Below are 26,840 nucleotides of genomic sequence, written 5' to 3'. Positions count from 1 at the left end.
TACTGGCTTGCTTCTCCTGGCTTGCTCAGCCTGCTCTCTTATAGAGCCCAAGACCTCCAGCCCAGGGTAGGCACCCACAAGGGGCCCTACCCCCTTGATCACTAATTGAGAAAATGCCCCACAGCTGGACCCCATGGAGGCACTTCCCCAACTGAAGCTCCCTTCTGTGATAACTCCAACCTGTGTCAAGTTGACACACAAAACTAGCCAGTACATTCTGGGTTTCAGATTTTCAAATGACACATGATCCGGCTTATGCTTCTAAGAATTTTGGAAGTGAGGTGTGTGGGGGGGTATTCTTTCTTGGGTATTATGCCTGCATATAAAAAGCATGTGACTGAGCTATAGCCTTCCCTTGTTCCATAAGTGGACACATTGTGGTGTAAAGATTATTTTATGATCAAAGGCACTGGAAGCCAATAGCATGTTGTTTGTGGTTAGGAGTATACTTGGCCAGTTTTTAAATAGATATTGTTTTAGGAATATTCCATTATACTTGTAGTTAAATATTTATTTAGATATGTATGTAATATAATACGTACATCAAGATTATGGCAGCTAGCATTCCACTAAGAGGCATAGTGTGTTTTAGAATTTTGTGTCATTGGGAAGGCTGCAAGAAAGTTCTCAGGTTTCTTGTCACCAAGACTTTTCTTTTACATTTCTCCTTTTAAAACTGACATCATAGTTCCTGATTACTCAAGTTGCTATCTTACTGGTTGAGACAGAAATGTTTTAATGATATTTAAAATAGAAATCTTCACTTCCACCGTATGCCTCCGGACATGGCAGTCTGTGAGCATGGTGCTCCAGATATTGCCACCTGTAGTAAATTGTATCAGTTCGTGGTTTTCATGGTCTAGACAAGATCATGTGGAGACTTAACAAAACAACTTCCTTGTTAGACTTGTTCTGAGACGCCCTCCTGATACTTAATTGAGTTCCATTTATACTGTTTAACTCAATCCTTTTATCATATGAAGTCATATTGATGAAACTTCTACTGTTTTGTAGAATAAAAGGCAGTGAAGTGAAAAATAATTTTCTCTACCCTTAACCAAAGAAACTTAAGAATTGAGGAGGGACCCTTACCCTTACTTACAGAATCAGTTATTCAGAGTACATGGGGTAATAATTATTTACTATCTTGTGGGAAAGTTCCAGATGTCAAGTGGTTGTATATTGTAGTTGGAAATTACTGTTTAAGAAGAAAAGATTAGTTTTGGCTTTAAATGTTATCCTTTCACTAACAGATAAATTTAAAAACTACTTCTTTTCTAATGCTCCATTTGTTAAATGATGGATGGGACATTCAAATTTGAGAGTAGGGTATGTACATGCATGTTGATATTTTAAGAAAGGCCTGTGCAGACCTGGCTGGCCTCCACTCACAGAGATTGTCTCTGCTTGCCTGTCTGCCTCTGCCTTTCAAGTGTTAAAGGTACTCACCACTATACCTGGCACAAAGATCTAGTTGGCTGGTTTATAATAAAATAGAATTCTTGTCTCTGATGTTTGTTTGTTTGTTTTGTTTTTAAATGCTTGTTTGTTTCTTTGAGACATAATTTGCTTTATAGCCAAGTACCTTGAACTCAATATTTTTCTGATTTCACCCTTTGAATGCTGGAATTACAGGGACATGCCACTACTCCCACAAACTGGAGTATAGCTAAGTGCTAGAGTGCTCACTTAGTGTATACAAGGTATTTTATAAATTTTAAGGAATATGACAAAAAAAGATATTGTAGGTATTGAAGAGGGGGTCTCTGGGAGAAGTTGGGGTACAAAAGGGAAACAGGAATGTGATTTAATTCTATTTAGTTAAAATTTTTAAATGTTTGCAAATTCAGATAAATTGAAATCATGTAACTTTTCTCATAATGCAGTAAAAAAAATTTAAAAAATTGTATACAAGGGTCTAAGTTCAAACTTTGCACCACAAAAAAAGGAAACAACACATCCCTAATGGGATGGGTTTATCTCTATCCTCTGATGATTTCTTATATATTAAGACTCAGAAAACAAAACCCTTGCCATTTTTCATATATGTAATTTTTCTTAATCTGTTAAACTAATTTTAAAAAAAAAAACTTTTGTCATTTCAGGTAACTGGAGGTAAAGCCAAGCAAGAATTACCAGATAAACTAGAGACTTCTATTGTTGTGCTTTCTGGTGTTGTGAGTGCCCAAAGTAATGGAACTTACATTCCCAGTGAAGATAAAACCTGTCAGAGCACAAAGATGATTTCTTATAATGACTCTGTCACACAAGCCACCTTGACCACAGCTAATGATGGGGCCAGCAGTGACCTAATATGTCAGAAGTCTGTGTTGGACAACCTTGAGAACAAAGTTGATACTTTTCACCCATCACTGCTGATAAAAACAGGTGCTGTACAGGATGTTATTCACCATAGCAGCCACATAAGTAACGAATGTCAGCCCTCTGTGGAAAGGAGGGAGGATAATGTGGAATGTATGATGGTTAATCTCGATCCAGTTACTCTTGCTGTTGAAAAAAATGCCAATGGACCAATACATACAGAAGTAAATACAACTGACAAACCTACAGGCTTTAATACCAAGCTGGCTAAACAAGCTCCTGCCTTGAGTATTCAGTATCCTGTGTCTGCATTGGAAAAGGTCCAAACACAAAGTCCTACGGATGTTCCTTCTCTTGCCATGTCAGAGGATAAAAATAGTAAGTGCCTTTCTGCCTCTTCAGTAAAAAAGGAAACACCTCCGGAGAACCTGTGTCTATTACAGACAGAGACTCCTCCTCTGACATCATCAGCTGATGAAGGATTGATAATGGAGGCACTGTCATTAGTTAAAAGTTCTAGTTATTCCTTAGCCAGTGATAAAACAAAGTGCCTACAAGATGCCTCTCAACAGACTCAGAATGGCTTGAGCATGTCTTTAGATGAGATTCTAGAACCATCTCAAGTTAAAGTAGTCTCATCAACTTCTGTTACCTTGAAGGAACAACAGTCTCCTAATTGTAATCCAGCAATGAGTGATGTAGCAGGTGGCTCTTCAGAAATAATGAATAGTTGCAACAGAAGTCTAAACCAAGAAAAGATTTTGCAAACATTTAATTCAGTATTTCCCAAACAAACTGATCTCTCACTGAATATGGAAGAGGTTAGCATGGAGTTGGCAGGGGAAGATCCTGATATTGATCTGACTCTAACAATATCACCACCTACAAGCCACAGTGAGGAGATAGCAGCTGGTGAAATTGAACAATTGCAGAGGTCCCCAGTATCAAATGTTGGACAACAAAGTAGATCTGAAATGGTTGAACCAGAAGAACAGGAGAGACTCATAAAAAACAGAGAAACAAATTCAGCTAGCTGTATGTCAGTGTGTCCTGTGGAGTCCAGCGAACTATTAAAAAATTGTACCCCTGAGGTTCCAGAGAAAGTTAATGTCACCTCGGACTTTCCCTTTGGCCCTCTAATAGAAGTGTCACCAGCCTCAAGTCCTGATCCCATAGTACAGATTGGAGACGGACAGTCATCTCCATGTTGTTTAAAACTCTATGGCTCACAGTCTGAGAAAACTAACGAAGTCTCCCAGATTAAGTCAGAAGATGTAACTATACCAGAAAAAGAAAGTCTTCTTGTTGGTCCTAAGAGTCCAAAGGGACAAGATAAGTTAGCTCAAGTACAAGTGCAGCTCTCAGCTGAAATGCCACAGATACCAAGTAATGCAGAAGTAGAAGGCAGAGTTACTGTGCCTGGTAAAGTAACTGAGGTCAGTGTCCCCAGTGAGCATAATGAGAATTTATCTTTATCAGAAAAGGTACAATGCTATGATACAGAGTTAAATAAGCCTACTTCACCTGCTAAGTATGGAAGTAATTTTAAGCCTCTTGAGAAACCTGTAAAATCAGGAAACTCATTGGAGGCAGATTGTATGGAGAACAGAAACATGGACATAAAACACCTTGCCTTGGACTCCAGTGTACCCTCATGTAGTCCTAGAAAAGTTGTTGAAAATAAGTCTTTGACTGATGCATTGTTTTCTATAGCCACAAGTGGAATAGTGAATATGTCATTAAAACAGACTAGTTCTAAAAACATTAAGAAAAATGACTGTGACAGTGATATAAAAACAGAGGTTGATAGTAATATGCAGCTTGGGGCAGTGAACTCTACCTCCATTGACCAAATTGATGTTCAGGCTTACTCTCATGCAGAAGTCTCAAAGCTTGTTTCTTCCTCTGACAGTGCTCAGTGCACCTATTATACAAAACCAGTAAGCGTAGAGCCAGGGCTTCAAACCCAAGAAATACCAGTAGTCAGAATGGCCAGCTTACTTAAAAATACTGGAACTGAATTACATGAAGAAAGGATGGATCTCAGTGCTACTGGCCTTCAGTCTAACTCCATGTCTGTAAATGATGAACAAAAAACAATTCATGTGCTGCAGGACACAATATGTGAAGTAAAAGAGTTCTTGAATGGTGATGTTTTCTCCCAAAATGCTCATTCTTGCCAAAATACAGTAGACTTCAGTAAAAGCATCAGTGAAGAGCCTTCTGCTTCCCTTTTCCCAGAATTTGTTGACTCTGTTTGTGACGTGTACAAAGAACAAACTTTGAGTGAAAGCCCTAACGTGGTACATGAAACCAAGGCAAATGCTGAAACACTGAGCAGGGATACAGAGATAAGTGCAAATGCTTCCGTGTACTGTGGACCACGTTCTGGAGACTCTGTTCAGGATTCTCTTGATTGTAAAACCTGCAATTTGGAGAATTTGAGAGGTAATCACAAAGGCCAAAAAGATGTTATAAAAGACAGCTGTGACTCTTTCACAAGCTTAAACCACAGTGATGACACCTGGGCCTGCTCAGCGCTTGAGACACACATCCCACCCAGAAACCAGGAAACAGAACCACTTCCTATCTCACTGAATAAGTGTATGCCACGCTACATCCAGATCCCAGATTCCCATGGTATCCCCAAGACTTATGATAACTTTACTATAACAAAAGAGTTCAAAGATACCACAAGAAGGTTACATAGCCTAAAGAGGCATCGGAATTTGAGTGCAAACTGCGACCTCAGCTCCTGGACCAGCACCTGGCATGTAACAGATGACCTCACTCAGAATACATTAGACCTCGAGTACTTGCGTTTTGACCATAAGCTAAAACAAATAATAAAGGGAGATTCTCAGCAATCTTCCCCTTCCAACAACATCATCCCTGAGGAATCGCTCATCCAAATCTCGGTCGGAACATCCCCATCCACACAAACATCTGAGACCTCAGGTCTACGTCTTCCACCCAAGAGCAGAAGCCCCATTCTGGTGACATTTGTATGCTCAGACACTAGGCCGCAGAGTCATCACAGAAGAGGCTACTCGCCCAGCAGTCTAGATGACGGCTCTTCCTCTTTTTGGAAGGAAAAATGTAGTCAAAGTAGAAATCTTAAAAATTCTGAAAGAAGTCAGACTGTTCCATTCCACCTCAATAAACTGAAATACAACAGTACTTTAAAAGAACCTAGAAATGATATTTCACTTATTCTAAATGAATATGCTGAATTTAATAAGATAATGATGAGTAGCAACCAAACTGTTTCCCAAGATAAAGAGTTAAATGTAACTTCTGCAGAAGCTGTGTCCCAGGAGACATACCAGCCAAGACAGTCGGTATCCTACGAAGATATGATCACAGACTTGTGTGCCACTCTGCATGTCAAACTAAAAGGCGTTGTGAGAGAGGCTTGTAAGAGCCCTTTTTTGTTCTACCTCGTTGAAACAGAAGATAAGTCATTCTTTTTAAGAACAAAGGTAAAGTACTAGCTTACTCTATACTACATTATCTTCTTATTTTAGTTTATTTTAGAAGTAATAAACTTAGAAGTTTGAGCTTATAAAGAAATGGTATGGGATGTGATATATAGTTTTAATCTCTGTTCTTATCTGTGTACTACATGGCAGGTGTTATCAATAACTCAAATGGAATAACTCAAATTCCAATGGGACTAAAGTGAAAAGACTAATTGTGAATCAAGACAAATACTGGCCTCCCCCATGTCAGACTTTGACCATGGTTACATTAGTTTTCAATAACCACATTCTTAACCTTACCATTCAATTTTTTAAAAGAAAAATTATATTCCAGGACTATGATGATGGCTCAGTCAGTAAAATGTGGGCCATACACGCATATGAAGGCCTGATCACAGCGCTCATACAAAAAGTTGTGTATGTGGCCTGTGATCCAAACACTTAAATGAATTCCTGGGGCTTGCTGGCCAGCCATTCTAGTTAAATAGAATAGCTCTAGGTTAGCTGGAAAGCCCTATGACACCTGAGTATCAACTTTGTCACACACATTCATTTATACACAGAACTCACATGCCAAATGTCTTTTTCATTGATGATACACTGGAGGAAAGTAATAACTTCTGAAATGAAGGCATGTCTATCATGGTAACATCTTGTGAAAAGTAATCTTTATACTCTTTATACTAATTCAGATATACCCTACAAAGGGCTTAGTGATGCAGAGAAAAACAAGGCAGAAAGGAAAAAAAAAAAAAACAGGATAGAGGGAACAGAGGGACAAGAACCCAGCTTGCTGGGGTGACAGAGGCTGGTCAGCATCACTAGACATAGTTTATTGTCAAGAGATGAGTTTGGACACACATGAAAGAGCCATGCTAGGAAGAGACTCTAGTAGGGAGCATACAGATGGCCCAGCAGTTAAAAATACTTGGCAGAGGACCTGGAGTTGGTTCCCAGTACCCACCCAGTGACTCATAACTGTCATGGGCAGTTGAATGGTTTGAAAATACAGTAGTAGTTAACCATGAGGCCACTGTTTACAATAAAGAGTAACACGCTTGTACAAAGGTACAACTTTTAAGTGAGGAAATGAACACATACTAAAATTGAGAATTATATGCATTCAAGAGCACAATGTGTGTTGGGTGTAGTGGCCGACTCCTGCAAATCCTAGCAATTGGCTGACTGAGATAGGAGAATCACAGACAGTTTGAAGCCTAGCTACGGGGTAAGATCCTGCCTCACAGCAGAGTTCTATAAGCCTTGGAAACATCCTAATTCTGGCAAGTTGTGCACTATTCCTTAGTGGTGGGATGCAGGACTATTTGTAGGATGAGGATCTGCAAACAGTGACAGATAAATATTTCAGTAGACTATTAAAAGAACTTGATCAAAAGTTATACTGTCCCTTTTGAGTGATAATAAAACAGTTAAATGTTCACCTATTTTGAGATCCAAGGCAAGCAAAGTAATACATCACAAAGACAACAAACGTTCTGACTGCATGTGGAGTATAATTGGGGTTTCCAATGGCTACATAAGAGGCCTAAGGGAGGGTGGGGTTGAGGAAAGTGTGTCACCCTATTATTCAGATATGGACAGCCAAGGAACAATTAACTCTTTAGTTTGTTCTCATTAGTAATAAAGGAGTGCACTGGTATGTTAAAATTCTAGCTATATATTAAAAGTATCAGCATTATGTAAACACCTAGCAAACCATGTCCAGTCTCACTCCTTTGAATGTGAAAAGTCATGTGTGTGTATTATTTTGGATTTTTTTCTTTAAAGCAGCCTTTTTCATTAAAATAAACTTCTTGCTTGGGCTGTTGAGATGGCTCAGTAAGAAGGGACCAGATACCACACCTGACACCCTGAGTGTGAGCCCCAGGGCCCACATAGTAGGAGAGGACCAAATCCTGAAAGTTACCAAAGACCATGGCATATGTGTGTGTACATACTAATAATTTTTTAACTAAAAACTGAAATCCAGCTCATGATTATGTGCTTATTTAGTAATAAAACCAGTAGCTACTTGAGTTGCCTTAGAAATAGGATTTGCTTTTTTTTTTAATGTATTGTTAAGTATTTCTGTTTGCTTCGTATTGAGATGAGTTCCTAAGTAGCTGAGGCTGGTCTAGAACTCATAATTCTTCCTCAATCTCCCAAGTGCCAAGAATATATGCATCATCATGCCCAGCTGGTGGCTTGATTTATAAAAATAGTTTATCTGGGGATGGTGGCACATACCTTTAATCCCAGCACTTGGAGACAGAGAGAGCTGGATCTCTGAATTTGAGGCCAGCCTGGTATACATAGTGCATTCCAGGACAGTCAAAGTTATAGAGAGAGACATTTTGTCTCCAGAAACAGAAAATTGTGTTATCAGTATCCTTTTTAAGTAACAGCTGTTTGTAAATCTTTCAGAGCATTCTAAAGAAAGGAGGCCATACAGAAATTGAACTTCTGGATTTCTCTCAAGCTTTGCACAGAGAAGATGAGACACTATTAGTTATCATTAGAAATGAAGACATGATTTCACATTTGCATCAAGTAAGTTTGTAATCTCACAATAAGAAGACATGTGTTCTCGGCACTGACATTGTCAGAATCACAGTTACTATTCTGTGTAGGATTATAGCTAACATACTTCCATTGATCCTTTAGTGGGAAGATACTCCATGAGAGTACAGGGTTCTACACTATAGAATCACCCAGGTTATGTAGGGCAGGTTGATAAAGTGTGTTAACTGAGGGAGAACTATGAAAAGAGGTACTTCATGTCTGATTAAGAAAATCATGCTTTGGCAGGGCAGTGGTGGCGCACGCCTTTAATCCCAGCACTTGGGAGGCAGAGGCAGGCGGATTTCTGGGTTTGAAGCCAGCCTGGTCTACAAAGTGAGCTCCAGGACAGCCAGGGCTATACAGAGAAACCCTGTCTCGAAAAACCAAAAGAAAAAAAAGAAAATCATGCTTTAAAAGGACTTATGTAATATTTACCTGCTAGTTGACAAATAATTGCTTATCTCAAGAAGCAGTTTGTGGACAGTGGATAGGTGCGTATTTCTATTGTCAGTAGGCAGTGACATGAGCCTGGTGGGTTTGGCACCACAGGTGAGCTGGAAACAGAATGAGTTTGTATGACCTAGCTATAGGTCCCCTGAACGTCAGTCATGTTCTTCTCTCATGAACTAATGGCCACTCATGAGAAGGTCAAAATTACTCTTTGTTTCAAAGTTGTCTGTTAGTGGTCTTGGCTGAAGATACTTTGTTTTCAGCTGTTCATGGTCCTTAAAATCCATAGGAATGTTAATTGTTGCCTGCATGTACCTTTCCTTATGGAAGTCCTTTTATGTCATAACAGATTCCTTCTCTACTGAAGCTAAAGCATTTCCCCAGTGTCATCTTTGCTGGAATGGACAGCCCTGAAGACATTCTGAATGACACCTACCAAGAGCTGTTTCAGTCAGGCGGCTTTGTGGTATCAGATGATGTCATACTAGAAAGCTTGACATTAGGTTGGTCTTTAACTTTGAAATCTAGTTAGGTCATTTTCTCATCTCCCAGTGACACAGATACTGTTTCATCAAAAAGAAATCACTTTTATAAAAAAAAAAAAGCCAGAGGTGGTAGCTTACACCTTTAATCCCAGCACTTGGGAGGCAGAGGCAGGTGGATTTCTGAGTTCGAGGCCAGCCTAGTCTACAGTGTCAGGATAGCCAGGGCTACACAGAGAAAAACCCTGTCTCGAAAAACCAAAAAAAAAAAAAAAAAAATCACTTTATATATATATATATTGAGGCTTAATTTGTGCCAATTACTGCACTACATGCTTTTAATATAGTACTTCAATTGATGGACATTTATGTTAATTCTGGTTCATAGCTATTGTGAACAGAGCCCAATAAATGTATGCACAAGCCCGATACCAAGGCCTTGACTATATAACTCTGGCGTATTATACCTGGTTCACTATATTTCTAGAGTTTGCAGAGAAAGTTAGACCAGTTATTAAATTGTTCAGATTCAGGTTCCTAACACAGCAAGTGAAAGTTCCTTTCCTCACATTCATGCTCGCATTGTGCTCATTTGTCTTCCTGATGGCTGCTGTTCTGTGCTGCGATGAATCTGAAAAAGAAGTAGTGATCTCTATTCCCTAATGGCTATGTGCATTGATCATGCTATAAAATGATTTGCCATTATAGCATGACCAGATAGAAGTAGTTTGTGGAGTCTCTGATGTTGCCCAGCCTTGTAAGGTACAGACAAGGGACTAGTTGTTCATAAGTAGCAATGGACCTTGCAACAAAAACTAAGACACATCATATCTTCTCTTGCTGAACTTACTCTACAGTTCAACTGAAGGAAATTCTCAAAATCCTAGAAAAACTAAATGAAAACAGCAGATGGAAGTGGCTGCTTCACTACAAAGAAAATAAAAAGCTCAAGGAAGGTGTCAGGTAAGTGTGTGTGTGTGTGTGTGTGTGTGTGTGTGTGTGTGTGTGTGAAGGGTATAGAAGCCCTGCTCCCATTGTTTGATGTGCTTAATGTAACTCAAGCACCACAACCAGGAATGTCAGGTGTCACGTTCGTTCCTAAGGTTCATGTCTGCTTTGGGGTTTGGTTTTTATAGTAGGGCATTCAGTGAAAAGTATTTACAGCAAGCAATATTTTGAGTCAGGATTAAACACACCTACAGTTAAGTCAGGCTCTACTGCCATAAGCTGCAGAAATATGGTGAACAGTGAGCTTGGTGCTAGTGCTCTTTGTGGATACTTATTCATATATTGAGTTGTCAGGGTTTAACAAATTCAGCAGGAGGCAAGTCACCTTAATCTAAAGCAGTGATTTATAGTATGTGTGTGGTATATGTATGTGTTTGTGCAGGTTGCCGACTTGTGTGCATGGAGCTTGGTCTGCATCAGGTGTCTTCTGTCACTGTCCAACTTATGTTTTGAGAGGTCACACTGACTATAGAACTCACCTATTGGAGTATGCTGGTTGGCTGGCCAGTGAGCCTGTTACCCTGGCTATAGCCACAGGGTATGTGCTATGGTACCTGGCATTTTCTGTGGATGCTGGGATCTACACTCACATCCTCATGATTACTCAGACTCTACCATGTATCCCTAGCATCAAGGCAGTTGGGTTTTTTGTTCTTTTTTGTAAGAAAATTAATTTTGACTATTGCTATCAGGCATGGCAGCACACAATGTGATTTTAGCTCTATGGGCAAAGCAGAGAGAAATCTCAAATTGAAGGCTAACCTGAACCTGAAGTAAGACATTCTCCCAACTCCTAGGAGAAACTTACTGGTTGAAGTATAATTAGTGGGAAAGTCCACTAAGACTAGTGAGAAAGTGGTTGTATTCGAGTGACTGCCTGAGAACTTTGACGTTGCCAACATACATGGTTGAAGTAGCAGTAGCTATATGGGTTGAGACTCCTCTGCCTTGGAATGAGGCCCAAGGTTACAATCAGTATTTTCAAAGGTGTCATTATTATATAATGTTTAGAGGCAGCTAATCAGGACAGTGAATACAAGAACATCAAAAAAAGCACGGCTTATTGACCAAGTGTTTTAATACAACTACTTAAAATGAAAGACAGAGATGGTTCTGTAGTTAAGAAAGATGATCCAAATTCAGTTCCCAGCATCCAACACATTGGATGGCCCAAACTGCTTCTAACTCTAGATCCAGGAAAGCAGACACCCTCTTCTGGACTCTTAGGGCACCTGCATTCACCTGTGTACCTTTTCACCCTGATACAGAGTTTAAAATGAAAAAAAAAAATTTTTTTAAGCAAGAAAAGCTACTAACATTTCTTTGTATATTACAGGGTAGATTCAATTGCACAAAAAAAGAACTTAATTCTGAGGTCATATCAAAGTGTAAATATTATTGACTTACTTCATTATCACAACTGTGATTCTCCATCATCAACAAAAGCTGAAATTTTGAAATGCTTGTTAAACCTGCAAATTCAACATATCAGTGCCAGGTTTGCTGTCTTCCTAACAGGTAAGTATAAGCTAAATTCTAATCTTTATTACTCAGCTAATCTAACCCAGGACACCTGGAGAAATATCCTTCCTAATAAGTTAGTGAATACCTTAGATGCATGTGAATGGTCCTCATAGCTAGTAGGGTCCAGAGGATGCTTGGCAAGTAACACTCTTCTAATTAACGTTATCAGATCCTACACATGCATGCTCTACTCTATCACATCTTCTGAGTATTAGCTGGACTGCCTGGCTTTCTGAAGCTGGTACAGTTGTTGCTTTTGTCCCTTCCCTCCGCCCGTGCTGCTGCCCTCAAGTCTTCATTTCTCTTCTCACTTCAATGAATTCTGCTACCTTGAACAAATGAAAAATCCTGGCCTTTGGTCATAGGGTTTTTTTTCCCTTCCTTTACAGACAAGCCCACAGTCTCCACAGAAATCTTTGAAAAGAATGGAATCCTTGTTACAGATGTAAACTACTTCACTGAAAATATACAAAAGATAGCAGCTCCATTTAGGAGTAGCTACTGGTAAGAGCTTTTTGTAAAACTCCCCTTGAAAACTGGAGGTACTGGCAGCAGACACTGCCACTGAGGGTATGAACACTGTTCAAAAACTGCTCTTTGAATTGTAAAATTTCATTTTTGCCTGTGAGTAGAATTCCTGTCACTTCTGTGATTATCACTGATGAGATTACTCAGCCAGCTTTAACTTAATCCAGTGATGTCAGCTGTAGCCAGTCTGAGTTGACCCTGGTATAAACAGTATGACACATGATGCATAGGCCTTTCCCCACTAGTTAGAGTTGTCCCACTTGTATTTCTTGGTCATTTTCTTAACAATTGTGTGTTCCTACAGGTGATTTTGGAGTTGAGACTAGACATGGAGTACACCAAGAAATCTGTATTTTCCTGTGTCTAAAAAATACAACTCTCATTTGAAGAATCAATGTTTTGTTTCTCATACTGTGCTGTAATGTCTCATTTCATCATGGACAACAGTTGCAATTAATTAGCTTTGGTTTATAATGTTGAATATTGTAAATTATTTTCAACTTAAACATAATGCGTTCAAAACTATTAATTGGGCTAAATATTAAAACTTGAGACCCTCACATTTATGTGGCTAAAGCTAAGTCTGTTTTGACAAATAGCTGGTTTTGCGTGTGCTCAAAGGCTTATGAACTGCATGTTTCAGAGGTGTTACCACACTGTAGAAAGTATAATCTGTAATGGTTGTTAGCTGTTACATAAGAAACACTACATAGATTTGAGTTTTTTTGTAAATGACAAATTTCTACACTTTTACACTCGGGTTTTTTAACGCTGCACTACAAGAAAAGGCAATTGAGGAAGAAATCCTTTATTTATGATATTAGAAATTTCTTAAATCTTTAAGGTACAAACAAGAAAAAAACCATTTGTATACTATCTATTTGGAACAAAGGCTTTTATACCTAGTTTGGGTTTTTGTTGTTGTTGTTTTGGTTTTTTTAATAAAGACACTGAAAATGCAGTGGTTTGTAGTCTGTGTGCAATGTCTTAGCAATGTTCAGGCCATTAGACCTTTGCTTTATTAAAGGGTTTTATTGCCCTTTAGTTACTTATGGTCTTTGCTTCCTAAAGCTATGCACAGTACAGAAAGGAAAGCATTAATTTCATCTCAATATGGGCAGCAAAATGTGACCTTTTTGAGGTCACAAAGTAAAGGAGGAAAACACCAGGGTAACGCCAATCAATCTTAGTGATCTTTGCTTTTTGACCCATACCTATGTAAGCATGTTAACCTCCACCTCTCACAACTATACTTTCCCTGCTGTGGGGGACTACACTCAAACCCTGAAAAAAAAACTTAACACGGGTTGCTTCTTGTCCAGTATCTGGAGATAGAAGGGGTGGGGAAGCACAACTAGTATGATCAGCAATTAGCCTTGTAACTATTGGAGTTCCAACTACTAAACTGAAGCCAGGAAATAATGCCCATCCAAAAATCTTAGTTCTTTAGTCTTCATAAGCAGGACACACAATACTAAGACTGGTTTCCAGAGTTTGGCTTTATTTTGCAGTACAGAAATCATTTGGAGCCATTTTGGAACAGACATCATTGAAACTGAGGCTCTGTCAAATCAATACTGCATTGCAGCTTGGTCCATTTAAGAAGCCTGGGGGATAGAAGGTGCTTCTATATTTTTACCTGCTTTACCTTAAGGTTCCTTTCCCTTTCTCAGCAATTGTTGTAGGTTAAAATAGCACATACTGGCTTCCTCCAACTCCCTAAGTCTGAAGTTTGGCTAAAAGTTTATTCCTACATAAACAAAACATGTGGCTCTCCTATAATAATACTTGACATAACAAAATAGAGAAAACTTTGAACGTTTTCAGAAACCAAAGGATATTCGATTTAGACTCCCAATATCAGGATGGCACAAATTGTATGGATCCAGCTCTTGAGCAATGTCACACAATTGCAAAGGCTACACTGATTAAAAGATACAAGTACTGTATCAAGTTCTCTGTATCGATATCAATTTTTTTAGAACAGCTCCTTCACTAGGAAAAAATGCAGTCTGGTTAAACTGAACAGAACCAACCAATTCTCACTAGCCATTCCATGAAAACAATACATGATATTAGAAAAGTGAAGGAGTATTCATTGGTATAGCACTCTTCAATCTCCATTTCGATCATAAAAGCAGGGCTTACAATATTGATTTCATACAATATACATTATTTGCCAAATTTTAAGTTTGTCCTAATTACATAATATGTACTGCTGTTAGTCTTCTCCATAAATGTCATTCTTCTTGCGCTTCATTTCTTCAAAGTCAAACTCAGATCCTGTCATCCTCTTATAGATATCTTTAATGTCATCACAGGTTGTCTCAAAGTGTGTGGTAGCATCATAGGCACGGGAAATGAAGATCTGGAAGTAAGAATTAGACTACTTAGGATATTCCTAAATAAAGACTAGTAACATCTTTTTCAGATCATCACACTCACCTGACTATCTGTTCCCAAATCTTTAGGTACAAAGAGGTCACTGATGCTGACAAATCTATATGGGAAAAACAAATTGGTATCACTGTTTTGCCTTATTTCCTAAGCCAGAAGCATTCTAAGATGCTCTTTTGTTCTCAGAATTACCTGACCCTGCAACAGATACCAACATCTCAGTTTTGATTTTAGTTGACATAAATAAGCACAATACTCACTTCTGTTCAATTGGTTCCAAGAGCTCCAAAGCTGGTCTGATTTCTTTCTCTGGTTCCTTGGTCTCCACAGTTGTACTTACAATGGCAATATATTTGCCCTGTGCTGCCACATTATGTGCAAAGGAGATCATGCAAACATAGATATCTAGAAGCAAATAACATAAGGGCACTCAAGTATCATATGCTTTCTCTTCATTGTGAATTAAAATTACTTTAAATAGGCAGGCAGTATTATAAACTAGATCTTGGTAAATTACTAGATCTTGGTAAATTACAAATATTAATGAAATTTCTCTTGACTACGGTATGATTTGAATATAAAATGTCACTCAAAACAGACTCATACTCTGACAGATTGGTCTTCTGTTAGTGGTGCTCTTGAAAGATGACTGGATCGTGAGAATGTCAATAGCACTGGCCCACTGGCACAGTGGTTCTCTTCTCAACCTTCCTAATGCTCTGATCCTTTAATACAGTTCCTCATGTTGTGGCTTTTGCATTCTTAGTTTCCTTGAGGTAAGCAGCAATTGTTGCCCCATATTCATATTGACATGAGTCAATGACCACTGAGACCAAGGACAACTGAGTCAACTGACCACAGACTAAAAACCTAAGCCAAAATCTTTCCTCCTTCAGAGTGGTTTTCCTATAGAAAAGATCACTAAATTAAGAGACTTAGGATGTATTTGACTATGAACTGCTAAACTTGGCAATGAACTCTGCCCCAGGTATATCTCGCTCATATCAAATATAAAAAGTTATAATTACTGGGTGTGGTTGTCTATACAGTGAGCTCAAGGCCAGACAGACCCTGTCTCCAAAATAAAATTATCCTAAGGGATTTTTCTACCACTCTAGAGCCTGCATTTGAAAAGGTTTTGAATAGCTAAGAGGATTTATTTTGTTTTTCAAGACAGCATTTCTCTGAACTTACTCTGTAGACCAGGCTGGCCTTCAGCTCAAAAAAACCTCCTAACTCTGTCTCCTAAGTGCTAGGATTAAAGGCATGTGTACCACCATCCAGTACTGATTTGCTCATTTATTTACATAATTTAAAACATTTATTTACATAATTTTAAATATGTTAATCAATATAATAAAACATGTAAGTTATATAGTATATATATCTGATAATGATTAAATTTTAAAAAGTTTTCCAATGAGAAAGGATTTTAGATGGTAGTTTTGTACTAAAGTCAAAGGTTATTCCAAGAATAAAAAGTGACAAGCCTCACTTATATTTAAAGCTTAAGCATTTTACAAAAAGTCCCAATAGGACACAAGAAGTAAAAGTTAAATGATGGTGCATACAGCTAAAGTTTTACCATGATTGATGGTTAATGTTTTTCTTAAGGTTAAATTATGACTAATCACTTATTTTGTCAGTCCTCTCCAGACAGTGGGAGGACATACAGAAGGGTCTGCAGATACTCCAAGTTAACTTTTACATTTAGTGCTGGGGGTTCATAACAGCATCATAGAAGTCTGGCCTGGTTCTTCCTTCCAACCCCATGCTCCTAGAAATAAAGGCGGGCTCTTCTCTGACTAGATATAGCAAGATAACCCATTACACTCTGCCACATAGCTGGTTACCTGTGCTCAAGTACCATGAATGCATCCATCTTGTCATTTCTTCAGGGGTGAATCTCATTTATTTTTTGAAAATTTTCTATTTTATAGATTATGTAACTATTTTCTGTTGAAATAAGCTGGTATACTAGATTCAATGTATTTACAACTAAGTATAATTTAAAACGTAGAAGTTTTTTTTTTTTACTGTTTTTTTTTTACTGGTCTGAGACTGCTTGAGAGTCATTTTATGTATATTGTCTTCAGACACACCAGAAGAGGCCATCAGATCCCATTACAGATGGTTTTCAGCCACCATATGGTTGCTGGGAATTGAACTCAAGGCCTCTGGAAGAGCAGTCAGTGCTCTTAGCCACTGAACCACCTCTCCAGCCCTTGAGAGTCATTTTTAAAAAATTCTTTTGTTTAGTAAAAATGTTATGTGGTTTCGTTTCTATGTGGAAGGGACAAAAAAAATCTACTGAAAACCACATTTGACTGAAATCTGAGATGTGGTGCTTCTAGCCAAAATATACAAACCTTGTATTGAAAATCACTGCTTAAATCAAAATTGGAGTTGAAATTTCAGATGAAGTTCTGACTCAAATCAGAGAAGCGACATTCTTTTATAGCACAGTGCTAAAACAAATATAATCATTAAAACCACAGGGACACAGACTCTGCTACAACAGAGAACAAGTGAACTAACAAAGCTGGAAGCCCACAGTAGTCATCCATGCACTCTAGACAGGAAGCCAAGATTCCAGGCAGTGGATTTACAAGGCTGAGATCATTTCAGTGCACTGCTCTTAAGAGGATCAAACCTGGCTTCCTAGGTCACAAGAAAGTCTCTACTTTAGTATGGGTGAAAACACTAAGAAAGTTCACAAAACTCTACTGTCATCTGTCCTTCAAAACTCACCTGACTTGCGGTTGACTTGGTTCTGTGGAATGATGATCTGGCAGGAGTTAGCATCGTTGGTATTCTTGATAGGGTGGCTAAGGATACAGATCACTCTGATTACCTGGCCCACTTTTTCAACCCGATCTTTTACATAGCTGGGATCACAGATGAGCTGCTTACAGCGAGCAATCTGTAACAAAACATTTAAAGGGTCATTATAAAGATATGGAAACATGATATGTTCCAAATTCATGTAGAAGGTTGAGCTCTCTAAATCAATCCTGAAATGTATATTGAACCCTAAAAACTAAACTCAGTAACTAAAATAATCTTGAAAAAAGAACACAGATGGTGGGAAATGGTGGTACACGCCTTTAATCCCAGCACTTAGTAGGCAGAGGCAGGCAGATTTTTGAATTTGAGACCAGCCTAGTCTACAGAGTGAATTCCAGGACAGCCAGGGCTATACAGAGAAACCCTGTCTCCAAAAACAAAAACAAACTAACAAAAAAGAACACAGATGGAGGACTACCTTAAAGACACAGCAGGTCAATACAGTGTGGTACCTGATACTGGCACACAAAAAAGAGAAGAGAAGCCAGAAATAAATGTGCATACTTTCAAGTGATTTGTGACAAACCAATTCTGGGATGTGGCAAATCTTAAAACCTTCTAGCACACACCTATAATCTCTGCACTTAGATACAGAGATAGGACCAAAATTTTGAGGCCAAACTGTTTATCCTTTAGATCAGCATGAGATCCCAAAACAGAACAAAACCATTGTCCTTATAAAACTATTAATACCCTAAAGAAAAAAGCTAAAACTTACCCCAAAACATAAAGGACAAAAGCTTCGTTTATTATAATTTGGTTGTGAGTTTTTAGCACATCGAAGACTCATTTGTGTATCAATCAGTAGAAAGTTTTAATTCAGTTAAAAGGAAATATTTGCAAATAATATATCTAATAGGGAGTAATAGTCCAAGTATATCAAGAAGTGCTAAAATTCAGTTTTTTATATAAGACCCAATTGGCAATGCCTTTAATCCCAGCAATCAGGAGGCAGAGACAGGTAGATCTCTGAGTTTGAAGCTAACCTGATCTACAAAGCAAGTTTCAGGGCAGCAAGAGCTATATAGAGAAACCTTGCCTCAAAAACAAAGGGCAAAGAATCTGAACAGTCATTACTCCAAAGAAGCTCTGCACATGGCTAAGTAGCACATCACTAAAAGCACCAGTAAATGTGCAAATTAAACACACAAGATCCCTATTAGGATGGCTACTACCAAAACAGAAGTGATAGCAGGGCATGCCCACTCCTCATGAGAATGGAACAGAATAAGGCTGATGTCACAGCGTAGCAATTTCTCAAAGAAATAAAGAAAAATTAATCCAGCAGTTGAAGCTCTTGAACTGATGGCAAGGTCTTGAAAATAGTTATTTGTACACTAGTGCTCCATGGTAATGGAGCATCAATGGAGCATTACTCAAAATAACTATTTGGATAAATAATTTATAATTTAATCTGTATATTTTTTTCTCTTAAAACAGAATACCGGGCTGAGCCTACAAAGTATAAGGTCCTACATTCCACTCCAAGCACCACCAAAAACAATATCCAAACAACTATATCAATTATCTTCATAACTTAATAAGTTCATAATTATTGAACTACGGGTAAGCATTTAAACTAGGTTTGCCAATAATAAGTTTTCCCTGGGCAGTTGCAGGGTAATCAGAAGTAATTCAAATCCTGGCTCTACTCTGATTTCAAGAGTTAGACTGTCATGTGTGCAAGCAGAAAGTAATCAATATATGACTGTAAAAATGATGCCATCTCTTAAGACTTAGTTAGGCGATGAATGTATTACAGCCACTTCTGTTCTGTATCAAAACCCTGAAGCTTCCCAAAGACATTTGTGGGAAGATATAAAAGGAAGAAAGAAAAGGAAGAACAAAAAAAATGTAGTAAAAATAACTTTAGGGGGCTGGTGAGATGGCTCAACAGTTAAGAGCACTAACTGCTCTTCCGAAGGTCCTGAGTTCAATTCCCAGCAACCTCATGGTGGCTCACAACCATCTGTACAGCTACAGTGTACTCATATACATTAAATAAATAAATAAACAAATAAATAAAACTTAGACAGACAGACCTAGACAAAGAGCACGCATGTGTATATTCAACATGTAATATCAATGTCCACACCACACTATTTAGCAGACAACACATCTTCTTCACAACTTACCTCTCCTTCAGATTTTACGCCAACCACTTTTCCATTTTGCACAATGATTTCTTCAATTGGTTTATTCAACATGTAGGTACCTCCATATATAGCACTTAACCTAAAAAAGTTTTTTTAATCAATTATATTCACAATTATAAGAACTGTTAAAATCTCCATTCTTATATCTTAGATGAGTATCTACTAATTGAAGGTAGTGGGCCATTAAACAAACAAATAGGACATGGAAATATGAGAGAAAATTGTTGGGAAGAAAGGGTTTGATAGGTGGGAAGAAAAGATACTGGGAGGTAAATAAAGGCAAAAAAGGGAGATCCACTGTATATAGAAATGAAAGTATATCAGTATAAAAAGAGATCTGAAAAATCATGATGTTAATTAAGCAAAATAGACTTAAATCACAATTCTTCTCAAATGCAGGACTTAGACGTGCATACATATATTTAAAATGCATAATGTGACACACTAATAGATACACGCATACATGTGTGCCATGAAAGTAGAATGGGGTCTCTGTGGGAGAGGAGGACTAAAGGGGCAAGGAAAACCCAGGAGAAATTAATGGGAGACAAAAGAAGAAAATAGCTCCTTTTTTCTTTCATATGAAAAAGAACCATACAAAAAGGTAATAATTCTATGGTAGAAATCTTGTGTAACATACAGTAAAGCCCTGGGATCAATTCCCAATATTATATAGGAAAAAAAGGGGGGCTGGAAAGAGTGATGAAACTTATGACAAATGAAAATATGAAAAAGAAAAAAATTACAGGAGAAAAACAGATGAACAGAGCCTCATTACCTCAGGAAACTCTCTTAACACAAGAGACTGCTTGTCACACAAGAGCTCACACAAGAGACTGCTGCTCCAAACAGCTAAAGAAGTAATGGCCTAAAATTCTAAATTTGGCTCTTTTAAACGTATTCAAACAGCAAGATTGTCAAAAACTGAAGAAAACCTGAAAGCCAGATCATTGACAGAAGAGAAAAATCCACAACTATCTGAAGGAAGAACTACTGGGTTCAGAGACAGCCACCTTCTCATTCACGCCAAAAGCAGCCAAGGGAACACTGGTTTCAATGTGCTAAAAGCAAACAAGATAGAACTAAAGTCCTTCAAAATGAAGGTAAACTATTTCCAAATAAACAAAAGCTAGTCTGGAGATAAAGCACAGCTGTGTGCTTGCTGGAGCACCACCAATACAGTACAACAGCCAAAATGAAATTTGAAGATATATATATCACCTGACTTCTAAGACTTAACTACAAAATTATAATCAGCAGGGCAACGTGTTAAAGGCAAAGACATAACTCAAACACAACCTCCAACTAGACTTCAATATGTGGCCCCCACGCACGTGCGCACACGAATGTATACACGGGCGCAGGCACACAATATGTAGCTAGAACAACTAAATCTCAGGGCTTAGGGGAGAGGCCCAAGCCCTCCATCACTTATGCATCAACATTCTTCAAGGTGAATGAGAACAGTTATATGAAAAGGCAAAATTGTAAGCAGCCCTTTGTACCCTTAGGCTACCCAAAGATTTCATAGTTCTCAAAATGCATTAAGCACATGTAAAATAAGTTTGACATAGTGAGCTTTACAAAATGTAAAACTTCTTATAAAAGGCAAGCCACCAAATGGAAGGAAATACTTGTAATACATCAGGTCTGACAAAAGACTGGAACCACAGACTGGTGAGATGGCTCAGTGGGTAAGAACACTGACTGCTTTTCCGAAAGTCCTGAGTTCAAATCCCAGCAACCACATGGTGGCTCACAACCACCCGTAATGAGATCAGACGCCCTCTTCTGGTGCGTCTGAAGACACCTACAGTAAATTACAAAGGAGCAAGCAGGGCCAGAGTAGGGCCTGCAGAAGTCCTGAGATCAACACCAGCCACACATGATAGCTCACGGCCACCTGTACAGCTACAGTGTACTCACTCATACACAATAAAAAATAAATAAATAAATAAATAAATGAATAAATAAATAATAAATAAATGAATAAATAATAAAAATAAATCTTAAAAAAAAAAGATTGGATGTATTGTGATACATCAAGATGACCATAAAACAAAAACAAGAACCCAAACCTTTAAAAGACAAAAGACTTGGACAATCACAACACAAAATTACAAATGGCTCATGAAAAGGTGATAAAGATTAGTTATCTAGACATGCAAAATCAAGCTATATGGCCAATGAGATGGCTCAGCTAAGAAATTGAACACAGGTTCAATCACCACTGGGGGGGGGGGGGAGACATTAAAAATAAAGATAAAACTGAGCGCTGGAACACATGCCTTTAATTCTAGAACTTGATAGACAGGAAGACATATCTCTAAGCTCAAATCCTGCCTGGTCAACAAAATAAGTTCCATGATAGCCAGGGTCATGTAGAAAGACTTTGGCCTCAACCAACTTTTTAATTAAAAAAAAGTTGATAGCTGGGCAGTGGTAGCGCACACCTTTAACCCCAGCACTTGGGAGGCAGAGGCAGGCGATTTCTGAGTTCGAGGCCAGCCTGGTCTATAGAGTGAGTCCAGGACAGCCAGGGCTACACAGAGAAACCCTGTCTCGAAAAACAAACAAACAAAAAAATCTGATAAAGATACTTCCTATATCTGATATCAAGTTCAATTCACAGGACCCACTATGTAGGAAAGAACCCACCCCCATCCCACATATACACACACACACATATTTATACACACACATATTAACAAATGTAATTTTAATGTCAATAAACTATCAAATAAGTATGGAATAAATAAAACTCCCACTGCTGTGTGTATAAAAATGGCACAAATGCTCAGAAAAGCAGTGGCTTATTACTTATAAAATCATACTTTCAACATCAGTCAGCAATATTATCTATACAAAGAACTCTCAAAAAGGCTTCATTCATAATAACCCCAAACTGGAAATCTAGACATCCCAAGCTAGGAGTATGGTATAACCATGTAATTGACACAATATCGTGACTCTCAGTATAGGTGGGTCCTTAGCCCATGCACCAACCTAAAGGGATCTCATAAACACTGTTAAGCAAAAAGAAGGCACTAGAGGTGAATGAGCATAGAATGTATTTTTCTGTGTGGAGGGAACTAATTATGATCTAAGGTAACTTTGTAGGGGAAGGAAACCATTTTTGATGATACATGTCTTTAAAGTCTATATACTTTTCAAACTATATTTCATTTAACTGAAGTTTCCTGTTTATTATGCATAAATATCATTTTAATAAGAAAAATCTCAAAAACAAGAAAACAAGCAAATAGCATTTCATTATTCAGAGACATTTTTCACCTTCACCTGTCAGGGTGAAGTCTAGGATCTTGGGGGCTATAGCTAATGGGTAAAACAGGTACTCACCTTGCAAATCCTTGTGGCAATTCTCCAAGACCATAAAGTGGATAGAGGTATGGGCTTTTACCATATCGTGCCAAAGACTCGCTGTAAAGTTTAATTCTATTAATGGTTTCACAACATGGCTGATCTAAATAGCTAGGGAAAAAAGTAAATAAACATTAGAAAAAGACTACTTCTTTCTTACTGATTTTAAACTCTTTTCCTGCAGTAATCTCAAAGGATTACCCTTTAATTTCTCTTAAAACACCCTTAGACTTATTTGCAACTAGAACCTCTTTCCCAGGGCAAGACAGCAAAACATAAATCCTAAGTCTCACATTTGGAGTTTCACAAATGTTCCCTGACTGGAATTCTCAGCCTTTGTCTGCAGTCAATCCTCTCTAATAAATGTCTGACAGAGTACAGGAACTGTAAAGTTGCCTAAACCCACCTGCAGGAAAACACCTAGCGGGGCTAGCAAATAGCTTACAGCCTCTGCACACTAGGCGAGAGTCACTAGCCTACTTACTCATCTGTCCTGTACAGTGCAAGAGAATGGCCAGTAAAGTCTATAACATCTTGGCCCAAATCAAACTTCTTATACACATCTCTCATGGAGGTCTTCTTAGGATCAACACCCTCGAAAGTTCTAGGATCTTTTTCATCAAAGTTGGCAACATAAACCAGGAACTTCCTGAAGCGGCGTTTCTCAAACAGTCCCATTAAGCCTGAAAAATATTTTTTCAAAAAGCACATGGAATAAGAGAAAGTATGAATGTGGGGGCACTTTAAACACCAATGTCATGACTCAACATGCACAACTTACATAACTTGAACTCTAGCTGCACAACTCTCTAAACAGGTCATTCAACAGTATTCAATTGCACAGCACAATCTCAGTAAATGGTAGATATTTTCAGAGAAGTTGAATTCTGTATCTTATTAGGCACAAAATAAATAACACTGAAAAAAATTGCTCCAAAGGCATCTATACCAATGTTGTTCTTCTAATGATGCTGAGTTAAGAGTTCCCAAAATTATGAATGCTGCTTTCTTCCTTCTGAATGCTACAGCACACTTAAGACCTCATGAGAAAAGACCGAGACACCAAGGTAGAATTAGCTACAACTTAGTTTAGATTGACTGCACTGTATATCACTTAATGAAATCTTAAACAATCAGTGCGCTGCTCTACAGGGGCTAGAGAGATGGTTCAGCAGTTAGGAGCACTCGCTGCTCTTGCAGAGGATCCGCGTTCAGTTAACACTCACATGGTTGCTCACAACCATTTGTAACTACAGTCCATGAGAACTAATGTCTCCTCCTGGTCTCCGTGAGCAGTAGGGCACGCATGTGGTGCATACATATGCATACAGGCAAATAAACAACTTTTTAAAGAAATCTTTAATTTCAGCACTTGAATGTAAAGGCAGGTGGATCTCTGTGAGTTCTAAGCCAATCTGATCTAGATCTAGGGCAGCCAGAGCTACATAGTAAAACACTGTCTAAAAAATATTTTTTTAAAAAAAAAGTATGATGTACACAAAGAGACAGAGAGAGTCAGGGTGATATATGCAAACCCTAAGCTTTCTGAGTCAGTGCCCCTACTAACTAACATACAGCTGGCAAGAAGAGAAAGATGAGAAAATTCCTAGCTTTATATCTTGTCCCATCCTCTTCTAAACAAAATAGACATTAAAGTTAACTGGTACATAATTAGTAAGTATTTGTGACTAGATAAATGGATTTCTGAGATTCTTCTTCACCAAAAAAATCTCATCATTGTGTTAAATAAAATGAGAATTACTCACTAGATGCCAGGGCTTCTGCTTCAGTGGAAGGAACCTTGTAGATTTTCCCCCCCTTATAGACAAAGCTCCCCTCAATCACTTTGAAGTCCATATAACGAGTGACCTCTGTGAAAAGCAGCATCTTCACCAATTGACCTAGAAAAGCACACAGTGCAAACTGTCACTTGAACCTTATTATCATTAAAACAGAGCAAAACCTGCCATTAAAGTCACCCAACCTTTCCAAGACCGTACAGCAGGTCTTACCAGAAGCTTGCAAAGCCACATTTTAAGTGGTGCAGCTAAAATACAGACCTTAAGTACATGTTGAAACTCAATGTTACAATTTGTAGGCTAATGAGTCCCATCGACTTGGCTATGCAAAGGTCAAGAAATATGAACTACAGTGATAAGAGGTCTGCTTTACTGCAAGTGAATGAATTCAGGCAACTTTGGACTTCTGTATCAGACATAGACAATTCCAAAGATTTCAATTTCTAAATAAACTTATATTTATTAGAAAATATTGATATCAGATAGATGAAGAACCACAATTAGTAATATCACCTATCTGTAAGCTCAAGTGCCAATCATCAAAAGCTTTTATGAGGCCAAAATCATTTTAATGCTTATCTGAAAAGATAATCACATCTTTTTTTAAGTTAGGGCTGAAGACATAACTCAGTGGAAGAGTCTATCATATATGAGACACTATATTCAAACTCCAAAAGTAAGAAAATATATATTTAAGAAATACAGTGTGAAGATACACTCATGCAGTAGAGTTTAAGTACATGAACACTTCTCTGGCCCTAATATTAAGACTCATGATTACAAATTGAATATAGTTCAACATGGCAAGTCAGGCAACCCAAGTCAGAGGGCTGAGGAAGAAGGCCCAGTGTTCCATGCTACCTGGGCGATATATATAAATATTAATTATACACATATATATTAATTGCTAGATTCAGATGGCAGGTTTTCCTACACTGGTACTAAAATACTTTTCACTCTTCTGTGTTCCTAAAGGGAAGAAGAAACTATTTGATATATGTATTTCCTGCTACACACACACACACACACACACACACACACACACACACACGCGCAAAAGACCATATCTCAAAACCACCACAATGGTATTGAGTGCCAAATAACAAGCCTCTTTGAAAGGGTAAATTTTCAAAAAAAGATAAAAGTAGGTGAACTTTATACCATAGATTCATATGATTTATATGGTAAATAGACAATTTTATACAGCAATAAAATAACACTATAAAAAAATCACTAACTGAAAATACTGATGTTCTTATAATCGTGTGGTTAAAAAGAAAACAGGTAAGTATATTAAGCATAGAAAACATCACAATCAAAAACTCAATGGAAAAGACCAGCGAATGCTCTGTACAGAACATACGGAGCAGAGCTGGACGACAGAAGCGAAATCAAAGGCTCTCCTGAGATAGGCACTAATCTGCAGAGCTCACTGCAAGGTGAACATAACTTTATAAACATGCCAAGCACTACACTGGCCAATTAACCAATATATAGGAAAAGCTGGTAAATGTCATCCCACTCTCTAATAGACAGATTTATGTCAAAAATCCAAATTTCACTTTTCAATAACAAAGCAGCAGAAACAAAATGAATACTATCAAAGGTTAATAAAGGTACTGGGGAAGGCAAATCCAGACGTGGCAATAGGCAGAAAGGCCTTCTGGGAAAGATACACAAGCTTCCTGTGTATGAATGTGTATGTAGGGGTGCAACAGAGACGGGAAGGGAGGGAACGTGTGTGAGCTGAGGACAGGTACACAGGTTGAAAACTACATGTTACCTAGAACCACACACACATGCACATATATGTATCTTATACGTCAAAATATTAAGTCTAAGCCGGGCAGTGGTGGCGCACGCCTTTAATCCCAGCACTTGGGAGGCAGAGGCAGGCGGATT

At 38.1% G+C, this 26,840-nt stretch overlaps 2 protein-coding genes across 12 annotated transcripts in view; one reads left to right on the top strand and one right to left on the bottom strand.

Moving 5' to 3' along the window:
- Tasor2 (transcription activation suppressor family member 2) overlaps nucleotides 1–13,319 on the top strand; it is a 50,779-nt gene extending 37,460 nt beyond the window's left edge. For 9 of the 11 annotated variants that reach the window (XM_031359399.1, XM_031359404.1, XM_031359394.1 and 6 more), the window contains exons 14-20: nucleotides 2,106–5,804; nucleotides 8,229–8,354; nucleotides 9,166–9,319; nucleotides 10,156–10,261; nucleotides 11,643–11,824; nucleotides 12,220–12,334; nucleotides 12,663–13,319. In XM_031359399.1, the coding sequence (XP_031215259.1) occupies nucleotides 2,106–5,804; nucleotides 8,229–8,354; nucleotides 9,166–9,319; nucleotides 10,156–10,261; nucleotides 11,643–11,824; nucleotides 12,220–12,334; nucleotides 12,663–12,666 (4,386 nt within the window). In that variant the 3' untranslated portion in view covers nucleotides 12,667–13,319. Of the gene's footprint in view, nucleotides 1–2,105; nucleotides 5,805–8,228; nucleotides 8,355–9,165; nucleotides 9,320–10,155; nucleotides 10,262–11,642; nucleotides 11,825–12,219; nucleotides 12,339–12,662 lie in introns of those variants that run through there. The other 2 variants (XM_031359405.1, XM_031359398.1) reach the window with 1 other exon arrangement.
- A 520-nt stretch (nucleotides 13,320–13,839) lies between these two features.
- The window catches only part of Gdi2 (GDP dissociation inhibitor 2), a 26,548-nt gene continuing 13,547 nt past the window's right edge, over nucleotides 13,840–26,840 (bottom strand). Inside the window, exons 4-11 of the mRNA XM_031359406.1 lie at nucleotides 24,906–25,040; nucleotides 23,624–23,822; nucleotides 23,119–23,250; nucleotides 19,738–19,837; nucleotides 17,507–17,678; nucleotides 15,016–15,160; nucleotides 14,804–14,858; nucleotides 13,840–14,726 (exon numbers count right to left, since the gene is read on the bottom strand). Coding sequence (XP_031215266.1) covers nucleotides 14,580–14,726; nucleotides 14,804–14,858; nucleotides 15,016–15,160; nucleotides 17,507–17,678; nucleotides 19,738–19,837; nucleotides 23,119–23,250; nucleotides 23,624–23,822; nucleotides 24,906–25,040 — 1,085 coding nt within the window. The 3' untranslated portion in view covers nucleotides 13,840–14,579. The remainder of the gene's footprint in view (nucleotides 14,727–14,803; nucleotides 14,859–15,015; nucleotides 15,161–17,506; nucleotides 17,679–19,737; nucleotides 19,838–23,118; nucleotides 23,251–23,623; nucleotides 23,823–24,905; nucleotides 25,041–26,840) is intronic.

This window comes from Mastomys coucha, unplaced genomic scaffold (genome assembly GCF_008632895.1).
Source record: "Mastomys coucha isolate ucsf_1 unplaced genomic scaffold, UCSF_Mcou_1 pScaffold7, whole genome shotgun sequence".
Lineage (NCBI taxonomy): Eukaryota > Metazoa > Chordata > Mammalia > Rodentia > Muridae > Mastomys > Mastomys coucha.
The sequence above is the reverse complement of the archived record's forward strand: the minus strand, read 5'-3'. Positions and strand labels throughout refer to the sequence as shown.